Source organism: Solenopsis invicta, chromosome 6 (genome assembly GCF_016802725.1).
Source record: "Solenopsis invicta isolate M01_SB chromosome 6, UNIL_Sinv_3.0, whole genome shotgun sequence".
Taxonomy (NCBI): Eukaryota; Metazoa; Arthropoda; class Insecta; order Hymenoptera; family Formicidae; genus Solenopsis; species Solenopsis invicta.
Genome location: NC_052669.1, coordinates 7,884,634 through 7,898,078, shown reverse-complemented (window position 1 = coordinate 7,898,078; position 13,445 = coordinate 7,884,634). Strand labels below are relative to the sequence as shown.

At 31.4% G+C, this 13,445-nt stretch overlaps 3 protein-coding genes across 4 annotated transcripts; 1 reads left to right on the top strand and 2 right to left on the bottom strand.

Moving 5' to 3' along the window:
• Positions 1 to 115: 115 nt before the first annotated feature.
• On the bottom strand, positions 116 to 2,809 carry LOC105196570. Of its 2 annotated transcripts, none has more exons than XM_039450181.1 (3): positions 2,675 to 2,809; positions 785 to 937; positions 116 to 710 (listed from the first exon to the last, which is right to left on the bottom strand). In XM_039450181.1, the coding sequence occupies exons 2-3, from the start codon at positions 864 to 866 to the stop codon at positions 382 to 384; spliced, it is 411 nt and encodes a 136-aa protein (XP_039306115.1). In that variant the 5' UTR covers positions 867 to 937; positions 2,675 to 2,809; the 3' UTR covers positions 116 to 381. The 2 variants fall into 2 exon arrangements, with proteins under 2 accessions (XP_039306115.1, XP_025994259.1); XM_026138474.2 differs by having other exon boundaries at positions 785 to 879.
• A 79-nt stretch (positions 2,810 to 2,888) lies between these two features.
• Positions 2,889 to 9,525, top strand: LOC105196559 (deformed epidermal autoregulatory factor 1). Its single transcript, XM_011162567.3, has 4 exons — positions 2,889 to 3,345; positions 4,431 to 4,922; positions 5,054 to 5,512; positions 6,072 to 9,525. The coding sequence occupies exons 1-4, from the start codon at positions 3,079 to 3,081 to the stop codon at positions 6,270 to 6,272; spliced, it is 1,419 nt and encodes a 472-aa protein (XP_011160869.1). The 5' UTR covers positions 2,889 to 3,078; the 3' UTR covers positions 6,273 to 9,525.
• Positions 9,526 to 9,978: 453 nt separating this feature from the next.
• On the bottom strand, positions 9,979 to 13,199 carry LOC105196667 (U3 small nucleolar RNA-associated protein 18 homolog). Its single transcript, XM_026138467.2, has 7 exons — positions 12,871 to 13,199; positions 12,540 to 12,797; positions 12,019 to 12,190; positions 11,760 to 11,945; positions 11,251 to 11,442; positions 11,005 to 11,173; positions 9,979 to 10,505 (listed from the first exon to the last, which is right to left on the bottom strand). Exons 1-7 carry the CDS (start codon positions 13,020 to 13,022, stop codon positions 10,042 to 10,044), a joined length of 1,593 nt encoding a protein of 530 aa, XP_025994252.1. The 5' UTR covers positions 13,023 to 13,199; the 3' UTR covers positions 9,979 to 10,041.
• Positions 13,200 to 13,445: the final 246 nt, after the last annotated feature.

The following is a 13,445-nucleotide window of genomic DNA, read 5'->3' as shown; positions in this document are numbered from 1 at the left end:
TAATAAATAAAAATTATTTTAATTAAGAGAATAATCTTATATATTGTATAAAGTTATTAATAACAATATACACATTTTATAATTATAAATCTTTTAAGTTTTTATTAGATAATAAGTTAAAAAATATATCATTTCATTTAAAAGAGTTGATAATTTTTTAATACTTTTTTATAATAACTCTTTCACACAAAAAAGAATATTATTGATATTCCTTTTGGAATCCGCAAACAATTTTAATCTAAAATATAAAAGGTATTTCAACTCTATCAATCAATTATAATAAAATAATAAGTTTGTCGAAAAGCGAAGATCTTATTCATTCTATCATAAAAACTGAGATCTTGACATTTGACAGGTCGGAGATTTCCAGGATTGGAAAAGTTACTTTCTAGTTGTTACCAGTCCATTGTCAAAGAAAAGTAACGGTAAGTGCGTTACAAGTAACGCATTACTTTCCAACCCTGGAGATTTCTCAGACGGGGACGCTATTTGCGAGTTATGTGCCTCGTCTCTCACGGCCGATGTACACCGAAAGCAATTACTAATTTTCCATCGCCGTCGTCGCCGTCGTTGTTGTCTGCATCGTCTTTCATGAAGAGGTGAGCGATCGATCTGTGACCAAGACGATTCACTTAGAGACGGATGATTTAGCGTGCCATACAAAAACGCTTCTTCTTGTGGATCAGATCTACGATTCAAATTCTGGACGCCTTGAAAAATATAAAATTAATTTAGCACGAGCATTAATGATTTCACTTTTTTATACCAATTTCCTCTTTATTACCTGGCATTTGTTCAATATCGTTGATACCAATCGCTCGTTGTATAATCTCATTCAAGGAAATTAAAGTTCCTCTGACAGCCATATTTCACACAATTCTGAGAAATGATATACACTTATACAACGTAGATACCTATTTCAATGTTCCTATTTTATCTAATAAATATGTTAATTAGTCTTCAATTATAAAAAATATTTTAAACAAACCCTTGAAAAAAAAGTTGATAAACTTGTTTCAATAAACTGATTACTGATCAGTAACTGATTATATTTCGTCAGTTAATTGATAAAATATCATTATTGATGATAATCAGTATTGATCAGTTTATTGAAACAAATTTATCAACTTTTTTTCAAGAGAAGTTATACAGTTTTAAAGAAAAATATGATAAAAATCAAAATAACAGAGGATAAATTTTTTTATTTTCCAACTAGAATATGATAAAATGTAAAAATAACTTTATGCTTTAATTTTAATGTTTTATTGTTTCTTATATTTTAATGTTGATTTTAAAATCAGCTTGATTCTCTCATACATCTTCTTTTGCTTTAATCTTCTTATTTCATGTGAAAAATCATTAAAAGACTATTAAAAAACAAATTCTTTACAAAATATATTATATAAATTAATATATTTTACGTCAAATATATTAATACAAGAAAAATTATAAATAAAAAAAAATATGTATGCATATGTATTTCTCCCGCTCTCTATGAATGCGGACAAACGTGCGCCCATGTATGTATGTTAATAAATATAAATACAAGAATGAAAGATACTTAATAATTTGTGATGTAAATATTAACCTAATGTACGTATTACCGAAACTTTATACTACATAATATTTCATTATTTTCATGTTATTTAGAGATGATCGTTTAAAAATGATTTTTCTGAACGCTGCCATAATCGATCGCTGCGAACTAGGAGGGTGCCTTGCTTTATCGGTGTATCGAAGTTCCAGAGAAGTCATTAAAAAACAAGACAAATTTCATATTTCCTCAAGGGACTAGCAACTAGATAATTTTTGATAGTCATGATTAACTCGTGGCGATCTTCACATTACTCATGTGCGTATATAATTCCATAACTTTTAACCGCTATTGTGCAGTCTTACAGCCGCGCTTAATGTGCGAAATTAGCATTCTATATTTTAAAAAAATTCTTATACACGGGCATAATTTATTGCCTATTCGCAGAAAATTTATATGCGGATATACAGCACGTTCCAAAATTAATGGACACCTTTCTATAAATTCTTTGATCAATATCGAAAGAAATTATCATTTAAATTGCAGTTTTCCAATTTCCATATTATATATATCTTTGTAATTATAATTCTATTAAAGTAATTTTTTTCAACTGAAATTAACTCAAGAATGTAATAATTTCTCTATTTAACTTTTCGTAGTTTAAATCCGATCATCAATATCAAGTTTCGAGAGCAATCAAAGTTGCAAAAATTGAATTTTTCAAATTATTATTAAAATCTAAAAACAGTTTATCTCGGAAAAACATTGATCAAAATATTGCGAATTATATGAAAAAAAAGATATAAAAAATTTAATTTGAATATATATATTGATTCAATGAGAAAAAAGAACGGGTAGTAGAGGTTATAGTTTCATTCCGAGTTCACAACTCGATCATCCGTCTCAAATGGAGCAAGACGGAGTTGTGAACTCGTGGAATGAAACTATAACCTCTACTATCCGTCAAGTTAACTTTATTTAAAGTTAACTAATAGTTGTTAAACACCCTCTATACATACGTACGCAACGCGCATATGTAAACTATACTTTTATTTAAAATACAGAAACAATTGAAAATTTCTATATTTTTTTAAATAATGCAATATAATATATAAAATAGTATAGTGAATAAATGAATACGTGTGCAAGAGAAACGATGTTTTTCAAAATTCTCGCCCTTTTCAGATCGAAGATAGAAATCGAATAGGTATTATAGGTAGGTAGATAGGTAGGTGGGTAGGTAGGTAAGTAGGTAGGTAATGTGCGTCATTCTCCATAGCGTCGTCGCGTCGGGTCAGGCGTGCGCCGAGCGCCGACGCCATTGCGCAAATGGACGCGAGACCGACACCGAAGACGAAGACCGAAGAAGCGAGATCGGAGACGAGACAACAAATCGCACTCTGCGCCCTCGGCGGCACTCGGCGACGAATCCGGACATCGACGGCCGTTGACGACGGCGGGCGAGGCCGGGCGAAGAGAAGCGAGGAGACGAGTGCGCGGCGCGGCGAGGCGAGGCGAGACGAGACGAGGCGAGAACAGCCGAAATGGAGGAGAGCCAAACATCGGAAAGTGTCGCCGTGCTACCGGACATGTCCGAACCGTTGACGAGCGAGACCGAGGAGGCGGCCGCGCTGACGAGCGAGCACGAGGCACATCCCGTCGCGGTCACGGCGAGCGTCACTGCGGTGCCGGGTGTGCCGGGCGTTCCTGGGGTTGGTGTGCCGGTCTCTCTTCCTGTGGGCTCCATCATCGGAGTAGCGAACTCGACCAATGGCACGACCTTCAACGTCATCACCTCGGATCAACTGCAGGTACGTTGCGGTTCGTAAGATCGCAAGGCACTTGCCAACTTGCTTGTCGATTCACTTCGAGGACGCTAGCGCGACTTCGAAATGACAGTAAACTACATGGCCTTGTATGCTTCTTTCTTCACCTGCTGCTGCTATTGCTGGTGCTAATGCTGATGCCTGGCACGCGTTCATTATGACGGTGACACAGAAGCGCACGATTTGTTTGGCGTGCCTGTGTGTGTGTATGTGTATTCTTATGACTATATTGGTCAACTCTCGAGCTTCTCAAAACAAGTGTAACCTTTCAGAAAATTTTATTGTTTCAATGTATCAATTTTTATTTTGTAATGTAAATCTTGTATAGAGATAAGATTATACACTTGAGCAATATTCATTCTTATTCTTTATATCATTTAGAAGATTGGAAAATGATCTTTTTGTAAAAATGTCTTGGAGCAATCCTTTTATGTAATCTTACATAATATAAATAATAATGATAACTATATATATATATATATGCGTGTGTACACGCACACGCATATATGCGTGTGTACACGCACACGCATACACACACACACACACTGCAAACTTGTGACTTGTCTTTATATTTTAATGTAGGATTAATTTGAGTAAGCAATATCTAATTTCAAATAAGAGAGAATAGAAAAAAAACTGCAAAAAAACATTAATATCAAATTAATACTATAATATGTTCTACTTAACGATCATTGTTTTATATACAATTAAGAAATAATTGTCTTGCTTATATGTAATTTAATTTTTAAAGAATTTGATAATATTTAATTTCTGCAAAATATTATATTTTTTATTTCAATATTATAAGAGTTGTCTAAAGAACACAATTGTTTTGAATGAATTTAAAAAATTATAATTCTTGAAAACATTGTATTTTCTATCCAAAATTTTTTCTTTTTAACTTGGGGAAAATTATTATTAAATAACGAGAATATGTTTTTCTTGACTATGCAAACTTTCTTCATGTAAACAAGTTATAATTTTATTTCAATATTTAATGTTTTGGAATAATTCTTGCATATCACAAATTAAAAAATAATTATACTTTAGACATATTTTTTCCCTTGTAGCTGCCAGGTTCAGGGCAGTTCAAGCAGATGCTATGCGTTGACAATGGGTTTATCTGTGAACCACGTCATGACAAAGACTCGGATCCTCTACGTTGGAATGGTGAGCTGAAAGCAACTCACATAGTGATTCAGAATAGCACAGATGAAACGGAAACGGAGCAGATACATGTATCTACACCCAGCTCTCAACCTATATACAGCTGGTCGGATTCAGCGAATTTAGCAGTGCTACCTATTAGATGTAAGAACACAAATGCAGAATTGCACAAGAGTAGATTCGGATCTGGCGGCAGAGGACGATGTATCAAACTCGGCTCAGATTGGTACACACCTAGCGAATTCGAGGCCCTCTGCGGCAGAGCATCTAGCAAAGATTGGAAACGAAGTATTCGATTTGGTGGAAGAAGTTTGCAGACTCTTATAGATGAACAGATTTTGAAACCTCATGCTACTTCTTGCACCTGTGCGGCGTGTTGCGATGATGACAGCGCGGTAAGCAAATCACTTGCGTTTAATATTTGTTTATCAAACGTTCCTAAATAACTTAAAATAATATATGCTCTGTATATGTATATATATTATAAATTATAAATATATAGTTTATGTGATATTAATCTATTCAGACGGGACCAGTTCGCCTTTTCACTCCATACAAACGTCGAAAAAGACCCAAAGATTCATCTGATGGAGAGGTTCCTTCCCGCAAGCATAAGCTTGAGATTTCGCGAGATGGCAGCAATAATGAAGATAGCGGCGATGAGGTTGTTGTGCCTGACAAGGAGGTCTGGCCGCAGTTTGTTTCCGCGGATGGGTTAGTTGTGCAACAACCTCAGGAACAGGACACAGTTGTGCAAAATGCACAAACGGAAAACGGTCAAGGCGATGACGTTTTTAAGAAACTAGACGAAATGTCAAATAAAATGATGAAATTGGCTTACGAATTTCGACGAATCTTGGAAGAGGCAAAAGAGTTAAACAGGCAGCAGAGAAGAGAGCAGGCGTTGGTTGCACAACTCGGAGGGCGAACGGATGTCATCGAGGCTGTTGGATTACAACCGTCATCTGATACGCATAATAAAAAGGTATTTATTATGCATATATAAAAAGTATATATTTGCAGAGACAAAACATTTTTTTTGTTTCTGTTCTATCTTCAAAATTTCATGGTTATATAATTATTATAAATTATTATAATTATTATAAATAAATTATAAATGCTTTTCCTTATAAATGTAATTTCAAAACTTCAAACTCTGTAAGTATAAACTTAAGTAAGTCAAATTAATAATGTTGAGATATCACAGATTTTTACATAGATTACTATCTAATCATTCATACATTCTGTGAAAGAATAAAAAAATTTTTTTAAATACGTGATAGTGAATTTTTCTCAAATTTATGATCAGTATATTTAAAAAAATATTCTTTGTTAAGATAACCATTATGTAAAAGATAAAAAGTTGGGTAATCGTTTTTCTTAGCAGTAGAATGCTATTTTTCTGTGTACATGCTTTGTACACATTCATTAGTTGTTTAAAAAGAATTTGTTTTAGCATAGATAATCATCACTATTACAATATAAAATATAAATACAAAGTAAAAATAATATCTACATATATATGTACATATAATAAATTTCAGTGTGCCAACTGTAATCGAGAAGCGTTTGCAGAGTGCTCTCTATGCAGACGCACACCGTACTGTTCCACGTTTTGTCAGCGCAAAGACTGGGGAAGCCACCAGATAGAGTGTGTGAGAGGTGCAACCGAGACTGTGATGCTTATAGTAGAAAGCGGCAACGGAGACACCAGCACTCTCCCAACGACCGCAACGGACCAATAGCTAGTGTTTCTCACACCGATTCACCAAAGGAATGCAGAAAATGAAGAATCCAATGTGGAATCGTTAAAATTTCAAGAAAAAACGTAGACTCGAAATGTTCACATTGCATACAAAAATAACGAAATGTATATATATATGTATGATAGAAAATGTTTTGTGTGTGTATATGTTATACATATACGATATACACATGTGCGCGTGTATATATGCATGTATATACAGAATGTCTCAAATCTCGTGTGACATTCATTAATGGTAGTCTCCTGAGATCATTTCGAGACGAAAATCCTAGTATCAAAATGTCGAGGATACAATAGTTTTAAAATGAGAAGAGTTTAAAGTTGACAAATCAAACTGTCCAAAATTTGCGCGCTCAGGTTTGGCACATTGCACAGTAGCGAAAATGTTCCTAAATATGATACTCATTTTTCATATTGATTTTGCACATATCTTCATGGTACGGTGTGCTGAGCGCGCGAATTTCGGACAGTTTGATTTGCCAACTTTGAACCCTTCTAATTTAAAAACTACTATAGTCTTGACATTGTGAGATTTAGGATTTTTGTCTCGAAATGATCTCAGGAGTATGCTGTTAACGAGTGTCGCGACTGGGTCTGAGACACCCTGTATATATGTTGATTATCAGACTCTGAAATAGAGCAAACAAAAGAAGGTAAGAAAAGATAATAGGAAGTATTTGTAAATGCTGTGCATAAACACGTTTAAGTGTATAATGCCAGATTTATATTAATACAAAATTGTATTAATTGTATACAAAATTTGTATTAATTATATTTATTGGCTGTAGCAATTCATTTAAAATTAAATGTCTTGGTTGTAAACCTGTAATCCTGTTTAGCAATAATCGAGAAATGAAAGTTCAAGATCTTTATTAATCACTTATAGAATATCGAGCGAGATATTATACAGAGTGCCAAAACACATTGAACAATGTAAATAAATCTATTAATAATATAGAATTCTTATGTCTCCACAGTCCATGTAAACAATAATGTAACATCCATTGTTTAAACTTTATTTTTTTGTAGTTTATATAATTTTATATGTACTCACAACTGTAATGATTCAGAATTGTCTATTTTTTTCTGTCCTCGACTCGAGTACAATTTGCTCATATTAATTTGCAGATATTTATCTCATTATTTATCATTGTACATTATCTTAGCGAAAGTAACACTGGTTTTTAATAGACTGGATTTTAAACAAGAGAGGGTCTTTCTTGTTGTCGTAAAAATTCTTTTATCTTAATGAAATTTTTATATTATAATTTGTGGATTTATTCATGCTATGCTCGATACTTTATATTGATTTTGCTTATGTATGATGTTTTGTTTTACCTGACTTTAGACGTGTGATTAATAAGATCTTGTTTCTTTTTACCTTTTTTCGATTGTAAAAGCGACAAGCGACTGAAAAAAGAACACCATTTCACAAATTATAAACCAGATAAATTACACAAAGTTATAATCTTTAAATAATTAATAATTTACTTTAATAAAGTTCTAAGTTAAATAGTTACGTAATGCTAAAAATAAGAAAAAGAAATAATGATGTATAATGCTAAAAATTGACAGTTGCAATAAATGATAATCTTCGACGACATCGTAGACTTATTATCGAAGATTATTATTTATTTCTTTTAGCTGAACTTCTTGCATGATTTATCTTTTCTCTTTTTCTTTTCTCATTAAAAAAAAAGGGAAAAGATGACATGTAAGAAGTTCAGCTAAAAAGAATAAATCTCGTGTCTCACACACGACAGTTATTAATGTAATAAATAAATAAATAAAGAATATTTAACATTCTATTCAATGAAACTATTTTAACATGATTTAAATTACCGAAAAAATTGTAACATTTGTACTTTATTTTAAATAAGACAAATGGTTTAATAGGCATTCTCTTTTTCTCTATCAACATGATTTCGATGATATAGTCGTTGGAAGTCGTTCAAGATAAAGAAGCAAAAATAAAAATATTAACTTTTCAAAGCTTTTTTTCAGAATCTCGTGTGAGAAGTTAATTCCATATTCTTTATTTGCTTAAAGAATCATTTCCTTTTTGGTTGCACCATAAGTTCAGAAGAGAATTATACATGTAAATATACACATGCAACCGAAAAAGAAATTATATACATATATCATATATATGATGTATAATAAAACTATTTATAAAACTATTATATCTTGTTAAGTAAGCTTACAACGACTCGATATTCTTTAAAAACAAAAATAATTGAGATGTAATAATGAAACAGTATATGCCAAGCAGCATCGTGGCTGAAATATGTATATGTATGTACGTACGCGTGTGTATATTTACTTTGTGTGTATTTTATAAAAATTAAGTTCAAAATTACTTATTTCTACAAAATACGTGCGGAATTCTGGATAATTTAATTTTAATGAACATAGCTATAAATGACCAAAGGTGACAATCTTCTGTAAGGTAAATTTATAACTTAAAAATTACATTTTGAATATATTAGAATATGTAACTCATTGCACATTATTATCGTCTTACTTTTCTAAATGTTCATCTAAAATATTGAAACCTATTTCATTTACAAAACTAAATTATATCAATTCTTTACTCATGTGTGTGTTTAGTACAAATATATAGATATTGACAAAGATATAAAAAATATTTATGCAATTAGATGTGCAGGAAATAGTACAACTGCAACGCGTACAAAGTCTGTATATTAGATATAAAAAAAAATCCATGATCAATTGGACTGCACATATATTGAGATTCATTTAAATGGAAAAAAAAAATTAGTTTGTAATCTTTACTACTTTGTACAAGAATTTTCATAACAAGATATATTATTTGTATATGTCCCTTTTGAAGACAATATATTCAAATAAAACTTTACCTTTAAAGTAAAATAAAATTGATTTTAAATGTAACTCGCATCACGATTGTTTCTTCATAAATAGAAATTACTTTAATACGTAAAGAGAAGATTACTTTTAATAAAGATATAGCAAAAAAGATTAATTTTTTTTTACTACTATACAATGAAAATGAAACAATAGTATAACTTGATATGTGATATTATAAATAAAAACAAGAACAATTTCGCTGCAATTTAAATATGTAGCACTTTTATAATTTCTTGTTTAAACATATTTGTATAACATAGTACTAGATATCTTTCTAATGTTGCGTATCTTTAGACTTTAGCCTAGATTGTGTAATATTAATTGTATGAATAAATCAATAGAAGTAATATATGAAGAAAATTTTCTCTTAGAATTTATCCCTCAAATTATAAAATTAATCCCTTAAATTGTGGGACATGAATTTCGAAATGTTCTACTATTTTTAGTAAAATTTTAATAAAATTGTAAATTTTACTAAATTATATGTAATAACTTTACTAATACTATTAGTAACTGTAGTGATCGTGGCGCAGAGAATTGTACGCTGCTCCCATATATCTGTGTAATTTGTAAAAGAAAAAGCGCATATCACAAAAATACGCTGAAATCACCACGCTTTGACAAGAATTAAGGATTGAAGAAAGAAAGAGAATATAGTAAAATTCTTCCCAGTCCATGTCCCACGGTTATCATGATTTTGAGAGTAAATTCCAAGAGAAAATTCTTTCGATTACCAAAGAGATAATGGTTCCATTGAATAAATCAAACCTTAAGTATAATTTCCAAGTCAGCAGTTATTAAAGGTTAACAATAAAAAACAATGATTTATTATTTTTAAAAAAGTTATTTTATGAATACAATTAATAATTTCCATAATGCCGCAATCTGTACAGCAAAGCGGAACCTGTTCTATTTGAAATGCTGAGATAACCACTGCCAGGGGAAAAGTCAATCGTTTGTGGCAGACCTATAATGGTTTGAAGTGTCGGAAAGTTTGAGAATACGGTAAATGACGGCAGATGCAACATCTTAAATGCATTGTGTTTGTCAACCGACGCCGCGCTCAATATCTCAGAAGTTGGATTAAATTTCAAGTTCGTGACACTGGTCACGAGATTCATCACTATCTTTAAAGGCATTGGGCTTTGATCTTTCAACACACTTTTCGTGTCATATAGATTGACTACACCTTGTGCGCTACCGGTAGCTATAAATTGGCCGCTCGGAGACATTGCGAGTGATGTGCAAGACAAGCATCCGTCGTCTACGGCACGATTGACGCACGTGCGAGTATTCAAATCCCATATATACATCTCACTGCCGTCTGTAGTTTGGATGAGGTATAAATTTAATGTAGCAATCTTTGGAGATCTTATCGATAAATATTCAGGATGATCTTTGAATATTTCAAGAGATTTTAAAGGATGATTCCTTACATTAATTCAAGGCAAAAACTTCATATGACCACATGTTGGAAATTTATAACTAGTTTGATATGACTAGTGTGATCATATAAAATTTTTGTCTGCAATGGTGCACATCTGTTCATCCTTAGGTCTGTCTATGACTGAATTAAAAAACGATATATGACCCTAAAACGAGTCTTTGACTTCTTAAAACATACACAAAATTTCATCAAGATAATCCGAGTGTTTGCGAAATTAAAAAACAATTTTTTTTCCTTCAACTTTGACACCATGTATCTTGGAAACTAAGCCGTTTCGAATAGTTTTTAATTTAATATGAGGAATCACCCTTTAAAATGTTTTAAAATATTTAAGGACCATCTTATGTCAAGGTATAAATCATACAGGTCTACTTACCACCATGCGTAATAAGCATTTTACTATCTGGCGTGAACGCTAGTACTCTGCATTTCGAATTCATTTTAAGTATACTGACGAGTTCCTTAGTAGAGCTGTGTAACAAATATATCTCGCCGAATCTTCCACACAATGCTATTAACTTGCCATCAGGAGATACTTCGTAATGCTAAAAATATCAAAATGTATATTGTAATTCACTTTTTGCAAAGTTATTTATGATATTACAGCTATAATTCTATGGACCTTCATATTTGTAATATTGTTTGGCAAAGGTAATTTATATGTCTTGCCATTCATCAAATCGTATGTATGGCAATATGGATAATATTGAGAGCCAAGCAAAATTTCTGTCCCCTCTTTCATGAATGTCGCTTTGCTAATTGGATATTTCTTAAATTGCATACTGTGCAATTTATCATTCGTATGACCATCCACCTAAAAAACGGAAATAATTTTTATAATAATAATCGATATGATAAGAATATTCTAAAAATTTTATTGATTTAATTTAAGGAGTAATTTCTATCTAAATAGTTAAAAATGTTTTCTTTTTTGCATTTTTTTTTTAGTCAACATTGAATGTAAAATTTTTTTAATGTATTTCTAGAGTATTAAATCATGATAATGTAAAATAGTAAAATTACAGTATCTGAGAGGAAAAAGATGGAGCTGTATAGTTTTAGAGAGTCTACTGACTGTGTGATTGAAACACTTCCTTAATTTAATAAAAATTAAAATTTTTCTTTGAATACCTGGAATAGGGACAGGATACCTGATGAACCAGCAACCAGAGCTACAGTGGATGATGGATGAAATTCCACACTAGTAATAATAGGGCCTTCTGTGTGAGTGCTCTTATTTAAAGCTTTGAGCGCTTTGATGTCGATAATATTTTTTGGTAGATTCTTCACTTTTGGTGCTTCTAAGTGGCAACTATGCTGGATACAGAAAATGATATTAAAATTAAATCTATTGAGAGAGCAGAAATAAAATTCTAAAATACTAAAGTACCTTCAAGATGTCACTGTCTAAATCGTCAACATCAGCTTCATTTTTTTCAAGTTTAGCCCATTTTGGAGTACCCACAAACAATTTGTATCTGTTCTCTAAATATGTTGTATATAACTTTTCTGGTCTTTCACATGGCAATGTGCGATTTTGTGCAATCAAAGCTGAATCCACACTGTTACAAAATATAAAAATCAATAGATTAAAAGAGTATACAGTATTAATATTGGAGTGCTATTATGAATGAATATTCATCTAAGTGTTGATTCAAAAGAATTTAGTATAGTTGTTAAGATTTTGATAGCTTAAAACATACAATAAAAATTTGTTTACAAATTTACTTAAAATAGAGTTAGTTAAAATATTTTATCACTTTGTAGTGTACAAAGTAGAAAAACATATTCTAGAAAAAACAGAATAAAAAATTATTTACTTTGTAGGTGAATTTTCATTCAAAGTAGTATTAAGAAGAATATAAGTAATACTTCAAGTTTAAATATTTTTATAAAAAATAATTTTTTTACGTGTAATTATAATCATCTTCGTCTATCCATGCTGCTTTCTTTTTCTTTGATTTTGAATCATCACTACTACTCAAAATTGATGTATCATGATCCGATTCATCCTCACTATCCTTACTATCCTCCTTATCCTTCTCATCATTCTTGTCTACAATTTCCTCAATTACATCAACGGATTCATCATTTATCTTCGTTTCAGATTTATCATTTAATAAATTATGTACTATATCACTCGTATCACCAAAAACTATTTTTTCTAATCTGCAAATTAAACACACCATTAAATATTCGTAAAAAGCATTAAAAAGACCGTTGTGCGCATTTTACGTTCTACCTAGCTTCTTCATCAGGATCGTATTCATTTTTCCGTTTCTTCCTTAAAGGTTTCCTGAATTTTCGATTGTACAACACTTTCGGTTTTTTTGCTTTGTATTCATTGGTATTTCTATTATGCTTAACTTTTTTACGCTCAGTCTGTTCATCCATTTCACTTTATTCGACAGAACAGCGATAGATTTAACGAAGACTTATGATTTAGATAAAATTAAAGATTTAATTAAATACCGTAAATACAGTTCCTCGCACATAACCTAACCTACAAATTTTCTTTTCTACAGTCACATGTCACACGTAAAGCCATTTTACATGAAATGTGTAACTAGAGTTGGACAATGTTACTAGATTTTTCCCTGACTCGAGACGTTAATTTATTGGTTCTAAAAGAACCAATCACATTTAACTGTTATTAAGCGGCTTGTTTGGAATACAACTGGTGCATTCAAATGCGCAACCGCTTATTGCTAAGTGACTAATAATAATTAAAGATGATTGGTTCCTACTTTTAAATATAACCAATTATCTTCAACTGTTACTTTGTCCATTTAACACTACAAACGCTAAAATTCTTTA

Bases quoted from the DNA above. Each gene is read 5' to 3' on its own strand.
- LOC105196570 (XM_039450181.1), bottom strand. From the start codon at position 866: ATGGCTGTCAGAGGAACTTTAATTTCCTTGAATGAGATTATACAACGA. The intron at 711-784 runs GTAATAAAGAGG...ATATTTTTCAAG, and splicing joins CGATATTGAACAAATGCCAG to GCGTCCAGAATTTGAATCGT.
- LOC105196559 (XM_011162567.3), top strand. From the start codon at position 3,079: ATGGAGGAGAGCCAAACATCGGAAAGTGTCGCCGTGCTACCGGACATG. The intron at 4,923-5,053 runs GTAAGCAAATCA...TAATCTATTCAG, and splicing joins GTTGCGATGATGACAGCGCG to ACGGGACCAGTTCGCCTTTT. The intron at 5,513-6,071 runs GTATTTATTATG...AATAAATTTCAG, and splicing joins CTGATACGCATAATAAAAAG to TGTGCCAACTGTAATCGAGA.
- LOC105196667 (XM_026138467.2), bottom strand. From the start codon at position 13,022: ATGGATGAACAGACTGAGCGTAAAAAAGTTAAGCATAATAGAAATACC. The intron at 11,443-11,759 runs GTATTCAAAGAA...TCCGTTTTTTAG, and splicing joins GTATCCTGTCCCTATTCCAG to GTGGATGGTCATACGAATGA. The intron at 11,174-11,250 runs GTCCATAGAATT...TGATATTTTTAG, and splicing joins ACAATATTACAAATATGAAG to CATTACGAAGTATCTCCTGA.